This window comes from Centrocercus urophasianus, unplaced genomic scaffold (genome assembly GCF_019232065.1).
Source record: "Centrocercus urophasianus isolate 14NV4802_14NV808 unplaced genomic scaffold, USGS_Curo_1.0 seq_17, whole genome shotgun sequence".
Lineage (NCBI taxonomy): Eukaryota > Metazoa > Chordata > Aves > Galliformes > Phasianidae > Centrocercus > Centrocercus urophasianus.
In genome coordinates, this window is record NW_024884722.1 from 31989885 (window position 1) to 32001958 (window position 12074).

General features: G+C 41.0%; 1 protein-coding gene across 1 annotated transcript; it reads left to right on the top strand.

Moving 5' to 3' along the window:
* The first annotated feature begins 1023 nt into the window (after positions 1 to 1023).
* On the top strand, positions 1024 to 6361 carry TMEM254 (transmembrane protein 254). The gene is made up of 4 exons (XM_042818853.1): positions 1024 to 1158; positions 1345 to 1448; positions 2421 to 2480; positions 4886 to 6361. Exons 1-4 carry the CDS (start codon positions 1060 to 1062, stop codon positions 5004 to 5006), a joined length of 384 nt encoding a protein of 127 aa, XP_042674787.1. The 5' UTR covers positions 1024 to 1059; the 3' UTR covers positions 5007 to 6361.
* The last annotated feature ends 5713 nt before the right edge of the window (positions 6362 to 12074 follow it).

The following is a 12074-nucleotide window of genomic DNA, read 5'->3' on the forward strand; positions in this document are numbered from 1 at the left end:
ATAGTGCTGTTTTCAGCCGCACTTCCTAATTCAGATCATCAGTACTTGAGGGGGGCATATAAACAGGAGGGGGAATGGATGTTTATGAATGTGGATAGTGATAAGACAAGGGAATGGTTTTAAACCAGACAGGGGAGGTTTAGGTTTGATATTAGGAGGAAGTTTCTCACCCAGAGGGTGGTGAGGCACTGGAACAGGTTGCCCAAGGAGGTTGTGGATGCCCCATCCCTGGAGGCATTCAAGACCAGGCTGGATGTGGCTCTGGGCAGCCTGGTCTGCTGGTTGGCGACCCTGCACATAGCAGGGGGTTGGAACCAGATGATCATTGTAGTCCTTTTCAACCCAGGCCATTCTGTGGTTCTATGCTTGCCAGTAAATGTAATTCACTGACAATTAACACTTCCAGCACTGGGACAGTAGCTAAATATGAAAGCATACATAGAAGTCTTTGACCAAAATATGATAGAATAAAACTTTCAGCCAGACTGCAAAAGCCAGCTGCCCCAGAGTTAGCAGTCTGGCACATTCTAGCAAATGCTACGAAACAGTGATAAAGACTTATGAGATAATCTGTCTTTTGCCTTCAAAATCTGTCTCCAAAATAAAGAGGAAACAGTGTGTAAAAAGCCAGGCAGGAGTTGTTAAAACACTTGATTTAATATATAGCATAGATCCCAGCGTGCTTTATCATAGCATGGCTTGGGTTGAAAAGGACCACAACGATCATCTAGTTTCAACCCTCCTGGTACGTGTAGGGTCGCCAACTACCAGACCAGGCTACTGGAACCCGTGGGCACACTGGAAGTGAGCCGAGGACCATCCCGCTCACCCGGGCCGTGTCTCAGAGGTGCCGGCACCTGCCCGTGCCGCCCGCTGCGCTCTTTCCCCCCGGCGCCACGACCCGCAGCAGCCCGGTCTCGCCGCCAGGGGGCGCCACGTGCTCAGCGGCCGGCGCGAAGAGGCTGAGCTGCAGGAAATGACGCGGGCCGCGGTCGCTCCGCCCCCTCGCTGCACTGTTTACCTGCGGCGGCGGCTGGCGGCCCGGCGCTGGACGGCAGGATGACGGGTGCGGAGCGGGTGCGCGATGGCAGCTGCCACTTCCAGCGCTCGCGGCTCATCTGGATGATCGGCATCATCTTCGGCATGATCCTGCTGGGTGTAAGGGCGGCGGGCTCGCGAACGCTGCGATTGGGATTGAGGTGACGGGAGGGGGGCGGCCATCCCAGCCATCGTCGACCCGCGTGCGTCTGACTGCTGTCGGAGATACGGCCGTGGCGCGGGGGGCGGGCGAGACAGCGGCCCTCGAGGACCTTAACGTTAATAATACTGTTTTTGTCTCCGCAGTGGGTATCGCTGTCACCTTCAACCATCCCTTACAGCTATTTGGGACTGTTTGGTAACTTCCTTCGTTATTTAGTGGACAACTACCACAAGTGGGTGTGCTATGGGTGAGTGCCATCTGGCTGCCTGCTCCTCTCTGGCTGTCCTTGTTAACGAGCTGTTCCGTAACCTAGCTGTTAAGTACACTTGGAGCTCTGCTGCCGGGCTCGCCGCAGCTCAGGGTGCAGGGCAAGAAGTACTGCAGGAGATGAGGCAGGCTGAGGCCAGGCTGGAAGGATGAGAATTCAGCTTACAGTTTGGCATCTCTGCTGGTATCCTGAGAAAGGAAAGCATACAGATAATACTTTCAGAGACAGTTACTGGTCCCTATTTAAACTTACGCTTGCTGTTATTTTGCCAGTTTGTTGCTCAAGTAGTCTAATCCTTTGATCTTAAGAACTGGAAAACATTTCTCTGTAGCCCAGCACTTTTCTATGCTGTCTCCTTACGGGAATCCTCAGCCTGCCTTATTTATTTCACTGTATTTCATGTAGTCTTTGCTTAAAGCTTCCTATGCTTTAGTAAGGTACTGAACTGATCCTAATTGGATGTCCTTTTTATGAAAACTTTCAAGACAGGTTTAAATAATTCTCACGTTCTATATTCTCTATCTGTATACACAGTTGAACTATACCTGTACGCATAGAACTATACCCTTAAAAGCTTCCCTAACACTACAGGATCACTGAAATTACTCCTGTAGGTAAAAGGATAGGTTTTGCACATTTAATTAAACCACTGCATTCAGTCAGCTTAACCAAGTACTGAAACTTGTGGAAACGTGCAGTGGGTACTCAAAATGGCAAGCTCAGGTGTATTGCATGAGTTTCCATTATACTTTCTAGTTTTCTGGGCTCTAGGTTCTTCTAAGACAGTGCTTTTTTTCCCCACATCTAAGATAAGCAGTGCCTTCCTTTCTAGCTTAAGGTGTAGCGACATTGCTGTGCTTACAGTTTGACACCCTTTGCATAATAGATCTTAGATACAACAGTTGTCACTCTGATGTAAAACAAAAATAAAATGTATTTTCTTTTTATTAGGTTCTACGTATCCTGGTTGATTCACATAGTAGAAGCCTTGTATGGTATAAAATTATGCCAGTAAGTTATCTCCCCCCTACTTCTTATCTCAGATTCTCTGGAAAGGATTTCTGGTACAAGTGACACTTAAGTTACAAACTGGTTTTGGTGGTTGTCAGGAGTAATATTAGTTCTGAGGGTGCTGGTCAAGTTCATGCTAGAGTATTCCTTTGCTGTCATCCACAGGAGGTTACTGCTGTACTGGATAGCAAAAATTAGGAGATGGCAGCTTGGGCAACTGGCAGCAAGGTCTGCCAAAGCTCATCTGGCTGCAACCAAACACAATGTTCTGTACAATTGTTTGTTTGTTTTTTGACAATTACCCTTTGTGTAATAGGCAAGTTCTTATTCATTGTTGGTTCAGGTGCTGGGTAACAGCACCTCAGATAGCAGGGGGAAAAATAGGTGGGTGTTTAATCAGGTCTTACCTCATCAGAATTCTGCCTCCTGTTGAAATAGATTGCATCTGTATTGTGAAAATAGACTTGGATATCTCCATTCGGGATTACTTAAGATCTAGTTATATATGCAGGTCTGTGAAATAGAATACTCACTAATCAGATTCTAATGCCAACCAAGTCTTAAGTTAGGATCACAAATCATTTGGGAGTTCTTCTATTCCTTTTAATGTTGTTTCTAATTCAGAAGAATTAGAAATGCTCCTATTTTGCATTGATTCTTCCCACTCCACAGAGATGTCAGATTAATTTGCCATTGTGAGAATTACTTTTTCAACTTACTTTAATTAAGGCCTTATCTGTCTCTAGCTTCTCAGATAACATCTCTTGGAAGCAAAGCAATTTTGTTCCATTGATAGCTATTTCAAGTGGCTCTCAAGCATATTTTCTGCCTTCAGAACGATATCTAATGATTAACTATTTACTGAACTCCAGTTGTAAGCTTTAACTTTCAATTAAACCTTTAACTCTGGTTCTGCTGAAAGCTTTTACATATATTGGCTTAAGGTTGTATTAAGAGTGAGGCAATTTCATTACTATTGAGCATACCAAGTGGATGTATTGCAAACAAATAATTAAGTTTCTGCAGATCAATGTTAAAGGCCATAAGAAAGCATGGATTGTCTGCCCATCTTCTGTTGAGGCACACTTCTGTACGTAACTAAATAGTCCTATTAGCACTAAACACTGTTTAATGATGAAAGAAGTAGTAACATCTACACATGAACATCACAAAGGAGACATGAGGAAGAACTGGAGAGAAAGGAGGTATAAATTCATTAATTATTAGTGGTGCTTTCACCTAGTTTTGCTCTGTGTTTCTTCATACAGTGTCTTCAAGTAAGTTTGCTTTATACATAAAAAAGTAAAGTTCTTGAAACCTAGTTTTTCCAGTGTCTGGACTCATTTGGAAACACTGCATTTGGGATTATAAAAGTTTTCCCACAGCTGGTAAGAAGAAATCTAAGAACAAAAAAAAAAAAAAAAAAATCAACAAGCGTTGTGTTAATCAGTACTAACTACACATTCATCTTCTCTGTGTAGACACAACAGATGAATGCTTGCAGCAAAAGTCAGTAGAGGGAGCTCCCTTCTAAAATTAACAAGTATGCTTATGCTTGACATAATTCTCTAGAAACATGATAACAGTTGTTTTTGCTTCTCTCAAAGTATTTCCCAACAATACTAAAATGCAAGAGGTGGTGTGACATTCCTGAGCAAGACAATTATCTTTACTAAGATGAATGTGATTCAGTTTTTGGGAGATAAAAAGTGTGACAGTATTGGTACTGTGGGCTGAAGTTACTATTGCTTCACATCCCTAGTGTATGTAGTGCAGCATAAGTCAGCTTGCAGACAGGTTCTTTATAGCATTGCTAGACCTCTTTCTGTAGCAAACAAAAGATTTGCATATGCTAATTTAAAACTAATTGACTTAAATCAGGTCAAGCATCTTGAGCCCCCTCTGCTTTCTTTTTCTAGCCACAAATTCAGGCAGCAGTGCTCTGCCATCCTGTACTGCAGTCACACCTGAGCAATTGTTAAGCCACTTTGCCTTGCTAGTGTACAGACTACCTCCAGAGTCTGTAGTCAGCAAGAAGGTACTCACAGACTTGTGGTGAAGAGCAAAGGTAGATTTGTTTTAAGCTTGTCTTACTTATTGATCCTTGAATTATGTAAACTTGTCACATGAAACAGCACAGACTGAAGTTGCAGGTTATGTATTACTGAGGAAGTTGTATGCACAAAACCTCTGTAAGTTTCTGTTGACAGCTTATAATCCACTAAAATCCTAAGAACTAGTGCTGTCTTGTAGGAAATAAGTTTCAGTTGGAAACAAGTCTGAGATTAAATGTTCTAATCAAGTCTGAAGTATCAAGGTTAGGTAGAAGTACCTTTTTAATTCTCACAGTGTAGTCTGCGAGACTAAGCTTTTTGATACATCTTATGCTTTTGTTAATGTTACAGATCTAAAGGCATCACTGACCCAGCAGTTCAGTTCCACTGGTTCATTCAGACACTTCTATTTGGGTATGCTTCCTTCGGTCTCCTGGTGTCTTACAAGCCTCCAGACAAGAAATACTACTAGAAGCCTGTGGCGGAAGTCTCCTCTCACATACTTCATCCTTATTTTTCCGAAAACAACCTCACATGTTTAGAAGCTGTAATTAGCTAAGTTACATTCCTACTACATGATGCAGTGCCCTTCTACCAAAGTAGCACTCTTGCTAAAGAAGAAACTCAGCTATAATTCAAAAGGCACTGTGGATGGTTTGGTAGAAATTCAGCCTGTCAGTCTTGGCACTGCCTAAGTTTCATTCTGTTACGTAAGAGCCAAAGGTTGCAGCCTTGCACTGTTTGAGATAGACTGTATACTCCAGTTGTCATTGGTGAGAAAAGGACCTGACAGTACTTAGTAGTGGTTCATAGGTGACCTTTCCACAGGGAGAATTTTTCTTCTACAACAGAAATTGTTATTTATGGCCACAAAGCAACTTGCACCTGTTTTGTGGCAGGATCTAAGTTGTTTCTGCAGTTTTTCTACAGGACTTTTTACTAGCTTTTTGTATGTTAGAGCCTAGTCTGTGTTATTTGTTTTGTCGACTTACTTTCTTTAACAAAGGACAGACTTCTTTATTGCTGCAGGCACATTAAAAAGACCAAGTCCTTTAAAAGACTGAGTTCAGGTTGAGGTGCAGTGATGAGCTGGGATGCATAAAGAGCTTGAACTTGGTTTAATACAGGTGCCTTAAGTTTCACGCAGCCTGACCTCATCTTTCAAATGTAGATTTTTATTTCTGAGTTAGTGCAGTATATGCTATAGAGCATAGAGAGAATCCTGTAGCTTTTTTGAGAACTAATTTATTATCCAAGAATAAAAGCACAACATTCCAAAAGCGAAGTCTTGTAGGCTGTCACATGAAAAGCATAACAAGTCAGCACTCATCCCATCTGCCAGATGTTCAGTGTCTGAAATGTTTGGTTTGTAGACCACGTTCAGCATCCCTCAGAGTATTTTCTTTATGTCTAATTGAGCCTTTTAATCTGATAATCTGTTTTACATCTCTCAGTACTTAACCAGAATTAACTTTTCTCTTATTTAAACCACTTTCAGAAACAATTACTATTTAAAATACTTGTCATTTGGGGAGAGGTTTTTACCACATCACCCACGATGCTACTGTTCTAGTAAAAAGAAGAGAACACAGGCTTTGCTCAAAAGAAAAGCTTCTTGAGTCAGTAATGAGCAAGCATTTACCTAGTGTAGCATGTATGGACTATGCTGTGCTATAAGATGTCTGATACAGAAGTCTTACTAAGTACAGGTACTTGGGGTTTTTGCTTTTTAGCTAGAACTAAGAGCATAGAGAAATAAAGAGCTTTAAATGGTGGAGTGGGTTTTTTTCCTTTTTTTTTTTTTTTTTTTTTTTGACCAATGCCCAACTGATACCACTAACAGTTTTTAGGAAAGTAGAAAGTATGTTTAGTGGTTAGAAAACCACAGGAATATCAAGAACCTGGGCTAGGTTTCCCTGTTTAACTCTGTATCTTACTGTGATCCTTTAATAAAGATTGGAAAAAAAAAATAATGTAGATTTTTTTTTATCCTGGAAATAGATGTATTAAGTAAATTTCATTTAACTAGTCATCATCTTTACACTACTATAAATACTTGGAACACACAGATTCAGCTTTTTCTTAACTGTTTTGTCTTTGTTTCCCACTATTCACTTTCCATCTAAAGTAAAGCTACCAAGTCAGGACTAGTCTGTTACCTTGCCCTGCCAGCTGCAGCCTGCAGAGCAAGCACTTGTGTTGCCAGCTGTCAGATCCTATCAGGTGGGTTCAGGAATTTCAAGCAATCACTTCTTTGAGCAGTTAGCAGCCTACTTTGGACTCCACTCAATTAGAAGAGCTTCCTTTTAGAGTTAGAGCAGGAAAACATTTCTCAATGCAAGACAAGCTATAAAATAGGCAGTCAATAGACAGCTGCCTTAATTGCAAGCTATTTCCAAGCTGGAACAGATTTTTAGCAAAAAACAGCATCAGCTGATGACCAGAGAGAAGCATTTCTCCAGGCTATCCTGATGAAGTATCACTCTTGATCATCTAGAATAGTTTTTTCCACTGCAATCAAAATACTCTCTCTATTAAAAAAAAAAAAGTGGGGAAAGCAAAGAAAACTATGAAATCTATCCTTATTTTCTTAACAGCAGCACAGAGTTCAGACTGCCACATCTGCAGTCAACACATCCAGCCCTCCAGACTTGCAGATGTTAGTGCTTTGCTGTAGAGTCTCAAAAAGTGTTACTTCCTACCAAAAGGAAAACCATATGAAGCTTACAGAAAGGCTTTTACAGTTAAAGAGCATCACTAAAAATAAAAGGGTAAACCACCAAGAAAGCTAGGCTGACATTATGAAAGGTTTTCAGGATGGCTATTTCTGCCAAGCAGACGGATAATACTGCTGAATAGAAGTAAATGGAGTTGAACCATCCATTTCAAATTGAAACCATAAGAAGAAAAATCCCCCTGTGAAAACCAGTGTGTGAAGACATGCATACTTATGCTAATAATATGAAGAAAGAAAGAAAAGTACCTGCTTTGTAGGCATTTGCTAAAATGAGTTATTTATTTTACTTGCATGTTAAAAAAAAATCTTACATACAAATAGTAACTACCATCACTTCTAACAATGGTCTTACGCTGGGTTTGCTTAGTAACTTAAGCTCAGAATGCAATTCCAAGAAACTACCCAGATTCTTTTTTCGTCTTCAAAGCATCATTCATGGAAGCGGATGGACATGAGTGCAATATACTTGTTGAAACAGAGTCACCTCTGGGTCAGTATACTTAAGAAATCACTGCTCAGAATCTCATTCTGTTGATGAGTCTAGGTCAGGAAATGCAACATGAGCACAGGGAACCAGCTCAGAAACTTTCTTAAATCCAAGAAGACAATGAGATGCTTCCTATTTGTTTACAAGAACTTTTTCTCAAGTCTTTGGGGTCATAGGTCGTTTTTGCAAGGAAGTTATGAAAAGAAGCCTCAAAATCATATCATGTTGTCTTGGTTTGCTTCTCTTTCACTCTGACCTAGATTCTTCTAAAGACAATGGGAGGCAACTTTGTAAATCACTAAGTGGTTGGTTGTTAAACGCATTTAATTTGCCTAGGAATGGATAGCTGGTTTCCCAAATGGCAATGTAGCCCTGTTGCAACTGGGGAAGCAACCTGTTGTAGAGTCTGCAGGAAGTTTGTCTGCTATAATCAGGGTCTTCAAAGTGTTGCCATCTGCTGCGTATGGGCACTGTGGTGTGCTCTGGAGAGGAAGGGGTGGCAGACAACAGACATACAGAAGATTTTAAAGGTGCACTGTTCTAGAAAGCATTAACTCACTGATTTTAAGGCTTTCATACTTTCAAGATTCTTAAAGAAAGAACTAATACAGAGATGTTTTCATGAAAGAGAAATCAAGTTACACATTCCTTCTGTATTTATACCTCACGTGTAAGTAATGAGAAGGGAACATCCATTCACACTTCTTGATTACACTACTGTTGTAAACAGCAGGTTTTTCTTTGTGCGTAGGTAACTCAGCTTATTTCAAGACTCGATGAAATACTTTGGCACATGCCGTAAGCCCACACATTCAGTTCACCTTGTCAGTAGAGTGTTTGTTCAGACTGGTGTCTGCATGAACTAATCAAGAGACCATCATGGTGTGTTTTAATAAAGGGGTGAAAAAAAAAAGCCCTGAGCATTTACTTCAGTGTTGGCCATCAGCCTGGCAGGCCCCCTACAACACCAAACATAATTGCAGCATGTGAATGACTGCGGGCAAGGAAGGGAGAGGGGAAAGAAATACAGCTGCATCTTTTATTGGAGTTCTTACAGACTTCTCTTTAAGAAAAGCCTCTTAGGTGCCTCTTGAGGAAATAGGCAGAGACATCAACTTACTGACTCAAAAAGCAACACAGGTTAAAATCTCCTTAAAGACACTCCAGGCATCTCAAGGACCAGACATCATAAGAAAAACAGAACAGGAAAACTAACACTCACCTCCACAACTTCCAGGAGCTCAAAAGATTTTAAACGTTCACACTAGCCAGCCAACAAACAAACAAACAAACAAACAAACAAACAAAAAGAAAGAAAAAAGAAAACACACACCACCCAAACTCTCTTTTTCCTCCTATGGGCAGGGCAAGCCCCTCATATCCTTTCTGTGGATGCACTCAGGTGTGCTTGATTCACCTCTGCCCTGCCCTCAGGTCTTTTTTAAAGAGACATGGGCGAGTTGGGCTTAGGGATCTTATTATTTATGCACAATACTGAATTACTTCAAAACATTCATATTGTGTTCAGTTTTGGGCCCCTCACTACAGGAAAGATGTTGAGATCCTGGAGCGTGTTCAGAGAAGGGCAACAAAACTGGTGAGGGGTCTGGAGCACAAACCTTATGAGGAGCGGCTGAGGGAGCTGGGATTGTTCAGTCTGGAGAAGAGGAGGCTCAGGGGAGACCTCATTGCACTGTACAACCTCCTGAAGGGAGGCTGTGGTGAAGAGGGATCTGGCCTCTTCTCCCAGGCAACGAGCAGGACACGGGGCAATGGCCGCAAGTTGTATCAGAGGAGGTTTAGGTTGGACATAAGGAAGAACTTCTCTCAGAGAGTAGTCAGGCACTGGAATGGCTGCCCAGGGAGGTGGTGGAGTCACCGTCCCTGGCAGTGTTCAAGACGTGTCTGGATGACGTGCTGCGTGATGTGGTTTAGTACTAGTGGTGGCAATGGTGATGAGGAGACGGTTGGACTGGATGATCTTATAGGTCGTTTCCAACCTTGTGATTCTTGTGATTCTTGTGATTCTTGTTAGGATGCTTCCAATCACTGGCAACATTTTTTAGTGCCATCATTTGACTGAAGAGAAATGCATCAGCCCAGGAATGTGTGATATTCAGCAGAATTTGCCCTCCACTGGTATAAAAAAGTTAGGAGCATATGAAAGATAAGGTCAGTAGTAGAATAAATCCTGCAAACTTCAATATCCCATACATGGCAACTCATTTACAGTTAAACTCATGGCAAAGAAGGTGACTGAAGAATCCAAGGCCATCAAATAAATGACTGACAGTAATTTAAGCCCAATCCAGGAGCCTCCAGGAGCTTTATGTTTTGTTTTCTGATCTCTAAAGCACATGCTTACCTTTGGATCTAGCAAAAGTTTGATGCAGCATGTCAAATACATTTACTGCATTTTGGAATGAGAACGTGGAACATGTCCCCAGATCTTCCAAAAGTAGGTTGAATGCAAGGGACAGCTTGTGAGGATGCATGGGATAATGGTTCCTGATGCTCTGTGAACATTACTGGCAAAGTTTTACATGTTGATGCAGAGCTAAGATGCCTTGGCTTAGGAAAGTAGGAATCCAATGGAGAAGAGATATTTCCAAGAGAAGATAAACCTTGTTTGCTTCAGTTCTTGGAAGAAGTTCTGCTGTGGCCGGAACAAATCCTGCATCACAGAGCTGCTCCCAGCATTAAGCAGCTTAGCTCCAACAGAATTAACCAGGTCAAGGCATTCCCCTCCATTGGAAATAAGAACATGCATTCTATCTAGTAGAATTTGCTACGTTCTACAACAGAAGGCCTGCTTTAGTTAAGTTTGCAATATTTGTCAGAGTACCTCTAAAACCTGATTTACCTAAGAAACCAGATGGACCTGCATAACAGCAGTACAGAATGGTATCATTATTTTAAGGAGATTTATACTGAAGAATATGTTACAATTTATGGTGATACCTAATACTAAAACAAACAAACAAACTGTGTATGTCATATGTGACATATCAAATAACTTACAGATAATGCTTTCAATTTTTTTTTCCAAAGCAGAGTTTTGAGAACATGCAGCAATTCTCAGTTTTTGTTGTTGAATCTCTTACCTCACTCATCCCATTAAGTGAATATTGTCTAAATGCAGTTATCTCTGATTAAAAATGAAATCACTAATATTCTGAGTTTCTAGAAAAGTAAAATCCAGGACAATGCATGACAACAAACCAAGAATTCAGACAGCAAAAGCTGTCAGCCACTGTTGAGACCTTTGGTTATAAAGTCTAAATTTGTTCTCGTATAGATACCTAAAACACCCTCATAATTTTCTGAGAGGTTTCCCAAAGGAGATGAAAAGGTAATTTGACCCTCATTTCTAGTGTTTTTACCTCCCCAAGTCTGCTCTTTGGTGAAGCGATCCATCACCTGCTTCAGTGATAACAACGGTACTCAATATGTATTCTGTCATCGTGTGTTTCTATACGAATTTCTTAAATTCTTGTGATTGGAAACAAGGAGTAGTGTCTCTCTCACAGGCTGTAATTTACAGAACACGTTCTGGTGGCCAAACAAGAACTCAAAGAAAATAGAATCATAGAATGGCCTGGGCTGAAAAGGACCATAATGCAGTATCAATAATTTCTTAGTTACATGTACAAGTCAACGTGGTCCTTCCAAAAACACACCAAAGCAGTGAACTTCTTTTATTTATCCATCAGCCTCTGCCCCATTTCCACTCCTTTATGAGCCACAATAAAGGACAAATAATTTGTAATTCCTTAGACACGAGCAGAAAGGTGGCCGTTGTACACACACTTGGAGAAAGGCATTCCAATGAATTTCTCTTACATCTCTTGCCATCCCGTTATGTTACCATATCAGTAGGTCTTCATCTCCAGCAATGAAAACAGTATTTAGGTCAATGTTTTCTTTCTTAATTGCATTAGCCACTTGCCTAAGCCTTGGGCTTCCTTCGCTCCCTAAGCTGCCTTTCCTTAGTAACGTGTGGTCTTTAAATATATTTCACTCTTAACGTTGCACTTAATCTGTCAGGTGAGAAGGATCAAGTCTGCTTTAGGCAGAATAAAGTGATAAGTGGGATTCTAATTAGAAAACTCAAAAGGGTGGAGAGATGCCTTCTTATAATAAATCGTTCCCATCTTATGGCTAGCTTTTACACTCCAAAAGCAGGGGTGAGAACTTGTTTTCTGCACATGTGGTCTAATTATATTCAGAATTTTTTCTGTTTTCATTTTTTAAAACTTTTGCAAAGTGTTCTGAAACCTTATAAATAAGGAAAAAGTACAATATTGGCTTTTATC